The sequence below is a fragment of the Typha angustifolia genome, chromosome 3 (assembly GCF_048772165.1).
Source record: "Typha angustifolia cultivar Huaian chromosome 3, ASM4877216v1, whole genome shotgun sequence".
Lineage (NCBI taxonomy): Eukaryota > Viridiplantae > Streptophyta > Magnoliopsida > Poales > Typhaceae > Typha > Typha angustifolia.
Window position 1 is genome coordinate 1,803,382 of NC_133241.1, and position 15,769 is coordinate 1,819,150.

General features: G+C 34.0%; 1 protein-coding gene across 1 annotated transcript in view; it reads left to right on the top strand.

The window, feature by feature from the left end:
- The first annotated feature begins 310 nt into the window (after positions 1-310).
- Positions 311-15,769, top strand: part of LOC140779547 (phospholipid-transporting ATPase 2) — a 41,298-nt gene continuing 25,839 nt past the window's right edge. The window contains exons 1-6 of the mRNA XM_073124658.1: positions 311-511; positions 947-1,140; positions 3,626-3,839; positions 6,620-6,736; positions 11,661-11,753; positions 11,831-12,005. Of these exons, the coding sequence (XP_072980759.1) occupies positions 1,019-1,140; positions 3,626-3,839; positions 6,620-6,736; positions 11,661-11,753; positions 11,831-12,005 (721 nt within the window). The 5' untranslated portion in view covers positions 311-511; positions 947-1,018. The remainder of the gene's footprint in view (positions 512-946; positions 1,141-3,625; positions 3,840-6,619; positions 6,737-11,660; positions 11,754-11,830; positions 12,006-15,769) is intronic.

Sequence of the window (15,769 nt, forward strand, 5' to 3'; positions counted from 1 at the left end):
GTAAAACTAATTATATACTTAGTTTAACTAACTAAATTATTTAATAAAGGATACAAATAGAATTAAAATAATTGAATATAATAATTAGTGGGCAATTTTGTCATTTTTAAAAAATTAAAATGACAAATGGAGCCTGCTCTATCATTTTTATAGTGGGGCTCCAAAATTTAGAGCCCTATTATTCCTAGCTTTAAATTTGGAGCTAGGTTTAGAGCCCATTGGAGTTCAACAGGGCCGGTTGGAGTTGCAATAAAGTTAGTTATTTTTGTCTCTTTAATGTTACATATAGAGAGAGCTTAAGGGAAAAGTAGCTAACTTAAATAAAAAATTGTAATCCATCTCCTCTCTGACTCGATCCTCCTATTCTGCCCTAAATCCATCTCTCTCAATCCTCCTTTCTCACTCGATCCTCGTATTCTCCCCTAAATCCATCTCTCTCAATCCTCCTCTGTCGAGTCGGGGGCGGTGGCAAGCGGTAGTGGCAAGCGGCAACGGCAGCGGCAAGCTACAAGTAAACTTTCTCCTAATATTCTCTTTCTTCTTCTCTTCTTTCCTTTCCCTCTCGGGGGCGGCAAGCGATGGCGCTGGCAAGATCTTCCTTTTCTTCTTCTCTTCTTCCCTTTCTCTTTCTTCCCTGCTCGGCTGATCTCTCTATTCTACAGTTATATTTTGGAATTTCAATAATTAGTTTGCTAAAAGAAGAAAGAGATCATTGTCGTGACTGTCATGAATATTGGTTTATGAATGCAGTTTGCTAATTATTTATTAATATTAATCTGTTATTTATTAATGCTAATTTTCTCACTGTCCTGAAAATTTTGCTAATTAGTTTTCTAATTAATGTTAATATGTGAATCCAATAATGTTGGTCATATTACTTGCTACTCTTTATTTTGAAATTTTTGGTGGAGAACATTCTTTTATTGATGTTCCTTATTGAATGCAGATCTCCTGCCAGCCTCTTACTTGATTTTTTTATAGGGGACAGATAGCATATGTAGATGCTTTTGTGTCGGCAATGAAACGTTTTGTATACATCAATGATGATTCATGCCAGGATTCATACTGCGACAACCGAATATCAAATAGAAAGTATACTCTATTGAACTTCCTTCCGAAGAACTTATGGGAGCAATTCAGGTTTGAGTCTATTACTTACATTGTGTCTTGGGGTTAATTACTCTTGCATTGTCATCCAAGAGGAGCTGTATACAGAATTCAGAAATAAATTTTGCATAAAAGATGGAAATAAAACATGCTGTGCCGGTTGCTGGATGCCAACAACATGGAAATCCATGTTTTGAACCGGTCAAAGGTCCTTCCCTTGCATGCTAACCATTAGAACCTCATGTAATTTGTCATATGTTTGATGTACCTGATAAGCTTCCTTTTCATGTGGTAAATTATCTACCTATAATATTAAACTTATCATATGCTGTACTTTCTTATTAATCAAAATGTTACTGTTTTGACAATACTTTCATAGCCATTATGGACCTATCACCATTTTTTGAGTTAGACAATCATGATATAGCCATCAATAACACCCATTCACTTTGTGTGATGGATAGGCTTGCCCCACAGTAATGAAGCATGAATGTGAACACAGGCATGATATGATAAGACAGCGTGATATAGCAAATTTTGAAAAAAACGGGATATAGACACAACTAGGATACGACAATAAATCAGTTAATAATTAAATTATACATATAGTTTATTAATACATGTAAAGTTATAACACCTACAACAAAAATACATAAAAATGCATATGCTATATATAATAGAAAACATCACTTAGTTAGAGGTCAACCACTCACTTTTACCCTCTAATATGATCTTTTATAAACTTGCTGAATGGTAATTATATTGAAAATTGAAATTACTTTGAAATTACCTCCACCTTCTCCCAATTTTTGTAATTAGTTACACTCTTCCACAATGGAGTACTGCTATTTACATTGTTGGAACTTCTATTAGCTCCGCTAGATCTTAAACTTTCAATATTTTTTTTCCTGTCTCTGCAATCATTATAAAATTAAAAATAAAATAAATTTGACAAAATAACAAGTGTCACGTGCTAATTACAAAATGCAATAACTGTATAAATAAAAAAATAAAAAATAATAAGTCAAACTGAAAGTCGTTACGATCATGATAAATCTGTAGTTATTGTTTAAATAAAAATAAAAGTTAAATATATTTTACTGCCCTATACGTATGTTCTAAATCACTTTACCCCTTTATATTTCAAAAAGTCTCAAACTAATTCTTATATTTATGACTAAAGTGAAAATCGTTAGTTTTTCTGTCAAATTTAACTGAGCGTCATGGCTATTTTGGTCATTTGGCGACGTTACTTCAAAAATCGGTGTGTTTTGCTTAACAAATATGAGGGGGGTATTTTGGTCATTTTGGTGTGCTCAATTAAGTTTGGTAGAAAAAGTAATAGTTCCACTTTAATTATAAGTATAGGGATTAATTGGAGACATTTCAAAGTATATATGTATGGGTAAAATAATTTTTGGCATAAGTACAAGTTGGTAAAATATATTTAACTCTAAAAATAAAATAAAATTTAACAAGCCACTAACTAATAGTCGTTGCAATCAACTGTATAAATAATAAAAAACAAATATCTTTAAGTAATCTAAGCTTCTCTCTAATAAAAAATAAATCTAAACTTCTTTGCAACTTGGCTAGAGAGAAGAAATTTGAGAGAATGTGAGAGAAGAAATCTGAGAGAGGGAGATAGATACCTTAGTTGGGGATGGTTGCAGCTGCACATTGTCAAGAGGACCATTATTGTGGGAGACTGCTCAGCACGTCATTGAGGGAAATCGCTTCGCACATTATCGTTGAGGGAGCTCCACACATCATTAAGAGGATCACTGTCATAACAAATAGAGAGATGGGTTCATGGTAGGTTTGATTTGGGATTTTTGAGTTTGGGTTTTAGGGTAACGAGTTATTTGAAGGCCGTACTCATTACTCACGACGCGTCTGCCCGATGTTTTCGAAATTATTTTTTATTTTCATTTATTTCTCAGATACTTTCAACGTGTCGGACATGTATCTCCAGCATGTTGGTGTCCATGGCGAGTTGGACATGGCCATGATAGCCGTTTTGTTGCCATGTCCGTGCTACCCAGGCAATTTTATACTAAAAAACGCATACATATGCCCAAGTAGAAACCTTATGCACCACGGCATCTATGCAATTTTATGCTCAAACTGATTTGATATTCTATTAAATTTTAAAAGTTTGATTATCTAGTTATCTACAATGCAAAAATTGAATACTAAACAAATGTACTAAGTAATTTATTAACCTTTAGTTATAACTATATTTTGCTTATTCCATTTGCCATTTCTAACATCTCCTGTAGTTCTTGTCTATCTTGATTGTGCTAGAGCTCCATATTTGTTCTTTTCTCAGCTTAAATTTGCACTGATGACTGATCTCAAAAAACAATCACCTGAATTTGTTATAGAAATACCCATCTGTTATTGCTGTTCGAAAGGACTTTTATGCTTATTTTTATATTCTTGTACTCTTTCTGATGCACTTGATATTTATATTGTGACATCAACCTTTTTCTCCAATTTTTATTTGATGTTTCAGGAGGTTCATGAATCAATACTTCTTGCTGATTGCGTGCCTCCAACTATGGTCTCTTATTACTCCTGTAAATCCTGCTAGTACATGGGGTCCACTTATTATAATATTTGCAGTTTCTGCCTCAAAAGAGGCTTGGGATGACTACAATAGGTATCTTTTAGACAAGCAAGCAAATGAGAAGGAAGTTTGGGTTGTAAAGAATGGCGTCCGGAAACATGTACACCTTCATTTACCAATTTATGTTTCTTTTTCTTTTATTTTCTATATAACCTAATATCCGGTAAAAACCATATTCATTCTAGTTATTTCTTGGAGGTCCTTTATTTTACCTTAATCGTTCTAAAACTAATTACTTCTTTAAGTATGTTGGAGTTGTTGCTGTATGACTTGTAGTTGTATCTACTTCATATTTTCATTTGATATTGTTTTCACCAATGTTTTGAAAGACTCATGGTATGTGTGCAGGCACCCCATCACATAGCACCTAGGTGGTATGTGGGTGCATATGTAGGTGTCTTGGCAGTCTAGCATTTTTAACTAATACAGTATACTACATAATATATTATATGATATACTAATATAGTATAATATATACTAATGTAGTAAATGATATACCAATGGTGGCATAGGGTGTCTCCCTTTTGGAAAGGAGTATTACAGACAAGTAAAATTTTTAAAACTGGGCTTTATTGGAAGGTGAGAAGAGGGAACAAGGTCAAGTTCTGTACTGATATTTTGCTGGGTGAGTGTAGTTTATCTACCCAGTTTCAGATACTATATGAGATAGCGTGGGATACCAGTGCAGCTCTGAAGGAGGTCTGGGATAGAACTGATTAGAATCTGTAGTAAGAAGGCAATTAACGGAACATTTGAAAAAAGAGAAGCAGGAAATGAAAATGCTGGTTGAGACCGGTGGTAATGATTTATCCAATGATAAGGATATTCCTCACTGGCGTTTGACTAGCAATGACAATTATATAGTCAGATCTTTGTACAGATTTCTGAACAATGGGAGATTTATGCCTAGGAGATTTTCTATATTTGGAAATTGTAGATACCTATGAGAGTGAGGGCGTTTCTATGGTTGATGTGTCAGAATAATATTCTGACTAGAGATAACCTACTGAAGAGAGGTTGGCTGGAAATGCTAATTGTGTTTTTTGTTCTAAAGAAGAATCAATGAATTGTTTGTTTTTTGAAGTGCTGGTATATGAAGAAATTACTGAATGGAACTAGCTTGACCACTGGGCTCACAGTCTTTCCTACGCATGTGAAAGATTGATTTGGGGGGAGGAAAAGCTGCTTAGAAAAAAGGTTGATATTAAGTTATTAATTTGGATTGCTGCTATAATTTGGAGCGTTTGGCTTGAAAGAAATAGTAAAATATTTAATGACGATGCAAAAGACCGGAATACATTACACCATAAAATAACAACTTTGTTCTTATACTGGGCAGTAAGTCAAAGGGAGAATGCTACAAAGAAGGCTACGAGCTTTGTTTTTGGAGTGGTGGTGAACCTGGAAGAGGATGAACGAGTGATGCTTTTACTTCTGTCGACGGAGCTTGCTGGATGGAGGAGGCTTTTAATTCTGCTTCAAAAACTTTTAATTTTGATAACAAGTTGTTCTGCTAGTGATACTGTTATCCTTTCCTGAATTGTGGATAGTATTTGCTATGGCGGGTTAGGTGTTTGATGGTTATGTTTGGTAGAAATGTTGGTAGCTGGTGGTTGTTTTTGTTTGACTTATATTTTGATTTATAGTGTTCAAGGGGGTTCATGCTGAAGAGGGATTTGGTGGTTTGTTCCATCAAACTCAGATGTTTCTTGTTAGGATTTCAATGAAACAGGGTTTTAGATTTCTGTCAAAAAAAAAAAATCCTGTTAATCATAGACGATGCATTTGATGGTGAATACCCTAAGAGGGGCTTAGTGTTGTCACTTCCAATTAATGATATATAAGATTCTGTAGTTCTAATAAGCTGGAAAATTTCGCATCTCAGCATTGCTGCATGATTGCATCTACTTACAGAAACAACTAAGACTACTTCGAACATTTCGGGGTTATTTATATCAAGGATAGTTATGCTGGCCACCAGCTGGCACGGGCACAACACGACACAGCATGACGTGCTATGGTTAGAGCTTTGTTGCCGCATCATGCAAGAGAGAGAGAGAGAGAGGGGAGGGGGGAGCACCATCAATCGCTTCGCCATCCTCGTCTTTAACCTCTATTCGGCTCGTCCTATTATTGTGAAGCAGAATTCACCAAGTGTTGGATTGTTCACCCACCAATAGGAAACGGGAGAGAGAAAGAGAGAGGAGGGCGGTGACAAAGACAAGGTGAGGGGAGGGTGGTGACAAATAGCGAGGCGAGAGGAGGGCGACGGCTTCACAGTGATGCTGCCTCCTCCGGCTACTTTGCTTGATTCTAAGAGGTGAGAGGAGGGGTGTTGTGTGGCGCCCCTTGTGCCACGTGCCAGTACGGTTTTGACGTGACCATCATTAATTTTTATGATTGCATCTAGTTGTAAAACATTTGTCCTTACTCAGTAGGTTTTTATAAGTCTGTCTAGATAGTCTGTACTATAAACTATAGAAAATATTTTGTGGAAGATCTTATATTTAATTTCTGTGAAATTAAGAGAGCTAAGTATATCACCTATATGTATTATTTTTTTAAGGATAAATTACAAATCCTGCAGTCTGGGGGTAAGTTGAAATCAGTCTAGTGGTAGAGGAACATGATGTTTTTTTGATGAAATACCAATGCACCTTACTTTGCCTCTCAAGTTTCTTAGTCCAGCTAATTGCCAAAGTAAACACTCTGTTACTAATCATTCATTCTGAGAAATCCTCTGCATGACTTTGTCGGGTGAAGGGCCTTTATATACATAATGCTGGAAAATATAATCAAACATAGCTTTACTTATATGATAGGCATTATAAATGATTTAATGAAACATATGTAAAGTCATGTTTCTTGTTTCTCTTTTAGATTCAAGCACAAGACATTCGTGTTGGTAGCATAGTGTGGCTGCGAGAGAATGACGAAGTACCATGTGATCTTGTTTTAATTGGAACTTCTGAACCACTAGGCATCTGCTATGTTGAGGTAAAAAAAGTTATTCATTGTAATTCTTTTCTTTATCTGGGAGAAATGTGAATTCTGAGTGAAATGAGAATGCAATATGTTTCAAGTATAATTGTATAACTATCTTGCACTTATAATTTTGTTATTATCAAGTACTACATGTTCAGATGTCATCTTTCATTCTTTTGGGGTTGTGTGGACATGGAAAGGCCTCTTATAAACTTATTTGCACTAACGATTATAGGTAGATTGTTGATATGTTGTAGACTTTGTCATACTAAATGTTACATGTAAATAGATTGCAGTAACATAGTGGTAGTATAATTTTTTATGTTGTTACTCCTAGACAAGTTGCAGTATGAGTAAGTGATGGATTATTTATGCCAGCTTATGATGCCAAAGGTGTTAGTTTAAGTTGTTAACTACATGCAAATGAAACATAGGATAATAATATTGTAACACTCGTCCCTTGGCTACGTGCTCACAGCACACGCAAATGTGACAAGGCAAGCGAGTGCTAACATAGAAGCAATCCTGTCTTATAATAATCCATTCTTGAGACAACTCATGTTACATTTCAAACAAATCTCTTAGCACAAAAATTTCTATATATATCATAACAATACTAAACAATTACAAAATCTGATAGTACCTACGCAGGTTGCGACAAACTCATGTTGTCACCTGTTAAAACAAAATTTTTATGATAAATAGTGATACAAATATACAATTGTTACAACTATTGTAAGCTTATATACAAATATTATCGATATCACGTAATCTTTGCTATTGAGCATCCCATTATATCTCGGCTCACTACCAAGCTCCATATGTGAAGATTGTAAATGAAAAAGGTTTTGAGCTAAATCACTCACTGAATAAACCTTACCCCAAATTAGGGATGCCAAATAAATAAATCATGTATTAGTTAATGTAAATTAGAAGGAGAAACATCATGTTATGAATAAGTTTATAAATGGATCCTCAATAGAATATATAATTCATATTAAACAACCATGTTATAACAGTACCAAATGTAACAATATATGATACATGATAACTTTTTGATAATCATGTATAACGAGAAAAATGAGTCAATGCATCACCAAGGATATATGACTATTATCTAAAGCTTTGATGATTGAAAACTAATAAGATCAATGCTCATTTCATCATGCGCAATCTGTACTTTGTACTTGGTCTTGCAATCTTTTCTAAAGGCTCATTCGTTCCCATAGGCCCAATCCATACTATATCAATTTTATGAGTATATCAACCATCTATTCAGATTGGCATACCATTCTGGCTAATAGAAAGTACATGGGGATAATCTCTATATCAGTTATTAAGATAATAGATAGATAAACATCACATATGGCGATCAAGATAACATATAGCTAACTATTACATAAAACGATCAAAATAAAATATAGCTACTCATCGCATATAACGATCAAGATAACATATAACTAACTATCGTGTATAGCGATCAAGATAACATATAGCTAACCATTGCATATAGCGATCAAAATAACATTTAGCTAATCAGACACCCTTTACCCTGGCGCCTATTAGAATATTCCTATGCTTTCTATTAACTATTCTAGTTATGAGATTTCATGATTTCCTTTAGAATAAACATATCATACAATTATCCAGTACTTTAATAGATTATATATTTCAAGAATTTACGTGGTATAAGAATCAAAGGAAGCACAATGCTATGCACTCTCCAATCATTCCCATGTTAGATGTATATTCATGTTCAAGATCACCTCTACAAATGAAGTATGACTAGTATGCTTGTCTTTAATCATCTCTATATATTATCATATAATCATATTTGAGACTAAAACAAGATTCATAAATATAATAATTATATAATATACCCTAATTTGAGAAATGTGTCTAGGGGTAAAACTATTCACTACATTCTCGATTTTCTAATATCCTATTTCTGACCTCGTAACCAATTTGCGTCTACTTTCAAGATCTTCTAGAACTCATGTTACTGGTAGGGAAGGGTCAATACTGTAATGCCCAATAAGATAGAAGAGATTAGCAGATTTTAATATTATTTATCATGTTAGTAAAATATTAGTTAATGTATAAGTATATTTAGTATTTAAGTTTCTACATTACTATATATATATTTTTATTTATTTCATGTAGTTATAGCCAAATTGTAATACTTTACTAGAAATTATTTTTTGTACCCAATATATGAGTCCATAAAAATATTTATGTACATGTAATAGTAAGTGGGAATATTTACATATATATATATATATATATATATATTCTTATAAATGTTATAGTGTATAACTATATGCATTAATATAAATGAAACCTTATATTGGTATGTATTACACTCTAGATATTTGGTTTAACCTTAACAGGATAAGTATTAATTAAGATTTTGACAAAAAACCTATAATTGTGGTAGGTAGGAAAACATTAGACTATTAAGCCTCATTTACTTTAGGAATGAGGTATTTATTCTAGGAATAATTATTTTGGAATAAGAGTGTAATAATTATCTTTAATGTGATATAAAGTGAAAGAAAAGATGGAAAAAAGTGTTTTATTTTTATGAAATTATCATAAATACCCTTGATTTGATATAAAGTAGGTTGATAGGATAATTATCAATGGTAAATTAGTAATTAAGTTAGTATGTGGTATAAGATGTAATTTTGATAAATAATATTTATATAATAAAATGAGGTTATTATGATGTTCAGTTATATGGTAAATTAGCAATTAAGTTAGTATGTGATATATAGCTTCATTCATGATTGGCTTTTAGATGGGCATTTCTAGTCAGAAGAGTCATTAGAATCATTATACTGTGTTTAGTTAATATGATAGTACATTAATATTGGGGGAATATAGCCAATGAAGCACAAATACGGATACGATATGCTATAGATATGAGGATACAATAAATTCTCAAAAAATAGGATAGATAAGTCTAGGATACGGCAATAAATAAATTATGTAAAAAAAAAATTATTATGACACCTATATAACATTGTATTCAATATTTCAATATATTTGTTATCTATATAAGCATTTAATAGCAAAAATGAGAATAGTAGATATTGAAGACAATGAGACAAAGAAAACATCAACACTCAACAATTAATGCACCTAATGCAAGAAATTGAGAATGGGAAAGTGGAAGAAATCAGATGAAGAAAATTTAGAGAAAAAATTGAGAAGAAATTGAAGAAAAACTATGATTAGAAATTGAGAGAAAAAAGAGACAACTAGAGGGAGAACAAATATTGACACGAGAGAGTGATAGAGGAAGACCGGTCATCCTCGGGCAGTCAAGTGCTGAGAGAAGGGGAGAACAGTTTTGTCATCGACTTGCCGAGAGAGGGGGAGAATGATGTCGTCATCAGCTCGTTTGTTGAGAGGGGGAGAACAATATCATCGTCGACTTGTTCGTCGAGAGAGAGTGGGGGAGAACGATGTCATCGTGGTCGTCAAGAGAGAGGGGAAGACGAGCGGGCTAGGGTATGAATCAGTTAGAGAGAGGGGGGAGAATAAAAGGGGGTGGGGAGGGGGGGGGGGGGGGGGTAAGTTGGTTAAGTTAACGGGTTATAAAATTAACCTAATATACCCAAAATGTATCCCTAATGTATCCCCAACATATCCACCCGTATCCTCCCTGTATCTAAATATTAAAATTATTTATTTCAATTCCGGATACTTCAAAAACGGATCGGATATATATTCAGGCAGTATCCAGCCCATATCCTTTTCCAATACGTATCAGATATGGATACCTCTCCCATTTTGGGGTATCTGTGCTTCCCACAATATAGTGTATGTAGGCATGCATGCCTGTATATAGACATATAATTATAAACATATAACTATAGAATATGATAATTGAGTGGTTATTGTGAAGCAAAAGAGAACTCATCTTGAATATCGTGAAGCATCTATGTGGTGCTTCTTATTGGCATTCGCCTTCAATACTAAATATATACCTACGTTGCATCATAACGTCAAATGAAAATACGTATATTATTTAACCATTCAAACATTATTCTTTGTAAAATCGGGTATTTGATAGAACTTTCTGGTATTTCCATGCCATAATCTTGAGGTTCTTAGGTGATATGTATCTAATATGTGCATGGTTTAATGGATCAAATATTCTTGTTCCATTGCCAGTTATCTCCAAAGGAATTGCAAAATGCTTACTTGGTCTAATATACTTCCTAAAACTAGGACGAGCTTCCAACTTACTAATGATATTCTTTTGGCTGTATTAGTTGATAAACCTGCACAAGAACAAAACAAAAAGTCGTATGTTTTCTGGTCTTATAAGCGACAAATCTTTTTCTCTGGTGGATCATAAGGTGTCATATTTCAAAAGCACTTGATGGGCAAATAACTTCAGACTTAAGACCTTCAATTATGTAGGAGTTTTCCCAACTATCTACATTGTGATCAAATCCCTCCTTGTTTTGCTAGTAATTTTTAGAAAGCAGCAAAGAAAGGACTTTGATGAGAAGAACGGAAACAAAGATCGTATATTCCTACTTCATCGTTTATGATCTTACTTTGCTCTCACTTTCTTGCATCTCTTGCATCATGCTTGTTTTTTTTGGTAACTGAGGAACAGAAACATTGATGAGAAGAGAGATGAGACTTTGACTTGCTTGGAATTTGTGCCATGTTTCTCTTATTGGATATTAGTAAACAGTCTTTCTATAAGAAATTATCGTAGATGTGTCTATTGACCTGATGCTATTACTTCCTAAATGAATATGTTTTTCGGGCATCAAACCATATTCCTTGATGAACATGCAAATGAAACCACAGATTTAAAATGTCTTTTTAATGTATGTAGCTTGTCTCTGAAAATTGTCTGAAGTTGCTTATGTTGGTCATTTTTAACTTCTTGTTCTCATTGTATTCTCAGACTGCTGCTCTAGATGGCGAAACTGATTTGAAGACGAGGGTCATTCCACCAACTTGTGTTGGATTAGACTCAGAACAATTGCACAAGATCAAGGTCACGTTTTTCCCCTTGACCTGTTGTCAGCAACTCTGCGTATCTTCTTTCATAATTTTCTATCTTTAATCCAACAGGGTGTTATCGAGTGTCCCAACCCAGATAAGGACATCAGAAGATTTGATGCAAATATGCGGTTGTTTCCTCCCTTTATTGACAATGACTTATGCCCTTTAACCATCAATAATACCCTTCTACAGTCATGCTACTTGAGGTATACAGAGTGGGCTTGTGGAGTGGCAGTTTATACAGGCAAGTTTAAACATAAGAAATGAGAGTTGAATTAATCAGCTTAATTTGTATTTGCATACATATACACGTTTGATTGCTTTCTTTATGAAGTTAATTAAAAGGGTACATTTCATGCAGATTATCATCAGTACACTACTAATTTATATTTTCATTGATACTATAGTAGAGTTATAAACTCTACAGGACACATAGTTATCATTCTTGTCATGCCAAGAGTTAAACTTTACTGTATGAAATACGATGGGTGTCCTTTTAATACCCAGGCACCTAAGACTTCAGTATTTTAATTACTCTGGTCTTTGTGCATTTGTTATCCATCTTTGTGCAATCTGGCTTTTAGGTATTTGCAACCCAACCCCTGTTTTTCTTTTAGAATGACCAAAAAATACCCTGGGTTATTTAGACTTTAGACTAACAGAGTTTCAAGGGAAAAAAAAGAAAAGTATGGTATATGCTGTTGGTTCCAAATATTAATGTTTAAAAGTTACCCTTTTATTCCTTCCCTTAAGATCTATCACTTGTATTTGCTGCCTGCTGGTGCTTGGTCACAGCAAATTGCTACACTTTTTTTGCACCAGCCCCACCTGTCACCAGCTGGACAAGCCACTTGCAACCTTCTTAAGCTTCATTCAGAACTGGGCCATTGGCTACCCGCCTTCTTCATGGTCAACAAACCTCTTGTCCTAATAATGGCCTTCACTTACACAGTCTGACGAATATTCATTTGATTCTTTCAAGTGCGTCAGTCTATTGTGTTATCACAACTACATCCAACTCAACACGGTACTTGAATATCCTCGAGTCCTATTTATTGAACCCACACAGCTCTTGGACCTCTTTTCTTTCACAATCTTCCCCTTTTCGAAAAGTAGTTCCGTCCATTCAAGTTTGTCGATCCATAGAAGCAATGCAAGTGAAGACATGGAAATTTAAAAAAATTCAAATTTTGACTATTGCATATGAGATAGAAATAAGAAACTTTGATTCAAAGATTGTTAGGTAAGATTGGAAAGTGACCTATTTTTCTTTTTTAAAACATAAGTATACAAAAGGCCAATTATGCAATTTGGCTCCATAAAAGATTTATTTTATTTCTAATAAGATTTTAAATCAATTGAGGCTTAGATCATCCATCAGGCTCGACCGGGCCATCCTCCCATAATTGGCCCGTCCAACATCATAGGCATGAACTGGACTGGGTTTAATAACTTGTATCTGGCCTAAGTCTGGACCCAGTCTAAAAGTAGTTCGGGACTGATTGGGTAAGGCCTTGTCCAGGCCAAGCACTTTTTTTTTTTTTTTTTTCATCCTGACCAGGCCAAGCCCAACCGGATCCATGAGCAGATCTAGGTGTGTTATGCAAATTTCTATTATGCTTGGTTACTATATTATGTATATCACCTATAATTATGAGGAATGCGGGACCTATGGGTATCAGTTAGTGAGAATGATTTAGATCTATGGATTATCTGCTTCACTGGAAAAAAGCACGTCCTGGTGCACGAGGCTTTCGCTAGTGTAGAGTCTTGAAAAGGATGTTGTATGCAAGTATGTAGCATTGTCCTTATTGTTAAGGAGGCTGTTCCATGTCTCATACCTATGACTTGAACCCATTTCATCTTCCTCACTAATTCTTAAATTCCAAAATAGACCAGGAAGGCATGAATAACAAAAGTAGTGGTGTTTTTTTTATTTGTTGGAGACGGTACCTTTGGTATTTCCAATCTATCCAAACACTTATAGAGTTCTTATCCTGTACTAAGCGTTTATGATCAATCACTTTACTAGTTTATTCTGGCGGTGTTCATAAAGTTCTGAATATGGTTTTATTTAGCTTTATCTTATATTTACGTTATTGAGGTGTTCTAAAACTGTTAGATGATATGATCTCTTAAAAGCAATTAAAATTTAATAGAGTGAGATGTGAGAGTGAAGGATCACAAATACATAACGTACACATTACCTTCAGGGTTTTTGGGACTTCGTCTTTGTGTTTTTCTTTTTGGTGAAATTTTTGTAGAGCCTGTATTTTTTTACTTTTTAGATTGAGTTAAGCAATTAGAACAGTTTGGCTAGCAAGTACCTAAGCTATGGGTTCTTTGTTTAAACCACTGCATTTCTTATATGCATGCTCCAGGAGGAAGTATTGGGCTGTGGTCAATTTTTCTCCATTTACTTAACTGATAATTATCAAATGGTACAAAGAAATTCAAATTACACGTAAAGAAGTTACAGTTAATTACTTAATTATGTTTCACTACTTTGTCGTATGCTGTTTGTACTTTGTAGTGTTACATGCCTCTAGTGTCAAGGATGTAGTTCTTTTTGTGTATATAGTTAGTTGTTCAAGCTAAAATTTTATATTTCAATTTCCAGTGTTGCTTTTGGTTTTTTCTTGACTAGATTTGTTCCACAGAAGAGAACACATACGAGAAGATGAAGTATACTTTTGTGGAGTATGTAAGTGATTAAGAAAGAGTTATTATGATGATGAGAGCTAATAGAGATTTCCTTCAGGACAAGATTGAACCAAATGAACTCTATTGCCTCCTTAGTGGTCTTAATTTTTTTTGATGATCACTGGTTAAAGCCTATAATTTATAGGTTCAAATTATCTGTCTATGTGATTGTCTTGATAAAATCTGTGGGAAATTAGGTATATTTTGTTTTGGTGTGAGTATGCAATCAAGATCAGTAAGTTAAGCTCTTTCAAGTTGTTTTATGTGTCATGGCATTTCTAGGCAGTTCTGCAACATTTAATCTAATTCAGGAAGTGGATACATTTCAGACGCAAACATGAAATTCTGTTCGCAGTTTGCACTTTGCATTTTCCACTATCATAATTTACAATTAGAAGCACATGGTATGCTGTTGAATCATTGCACTGTGTCATGCTGACATTGACAAGCAATATATGGCATGAATGCACACTTTGATTTTTCTCACATGAACAGATTATCCATGTTTGTGTATTTACTGATGTAGGACGAAGTAGGGGTCCTATGGTCTGATGGTGGACCTTTTGATAAAGATGAATGAGACTGGAAAATGTCGAAAATGAAGAGAACAATAGAGGTGTAATATTTTAGTGAGAGAAAGATATAATAAATAGGGAGGAAGAGAGAGAAAGAGATAACATGAGACACCTGGCTAAAAGAGACTTCTTTTCATAAATCCATATCTGTTTGTTACATCTTTGAGCCTTTGATAGTCTTTTGGAAGAAAATCCTAATCTACTCTTTAAGAAAACAAAATTTTAATCTAATAGGACTCTTTAAATTACTTCAACAAAGTCTAATCTAGTTTATGTTGGACTCCTCCAGAACTAATAATAATTCAAATATTCATTGGCACTATTCACTGCTACTGTAATTCAAAAAAATAAATAAAAATAAAACCAATAAAACCCTAAGTCTAAAACTATATAAAATCTACTAGACTTTCATCCTCCCTCATTTATATTATGAGTTAGCAAAATATATCTTTAGATGTATCAATATATATATATATATATTTATATCTTTGTATCTGTACTGTGTCGTATCCCTATTCTGTGTCCATGTCCATGCTTCATAGGGGTGAAGTCATTTTTACCTTTCTATAACATGCTAGGTCGCGTAAACTGTGTAGTATGGTGCCTAAATCCATGTGAAGAAATCCTTATGACTGAATCGATAATCAGTCTTCAGCTATTCACTTAGGGATGATGAGTAATTACCTTCTCCAAATGGACTTTGGTAAGATAGTAGATTCCTTATGAGCAT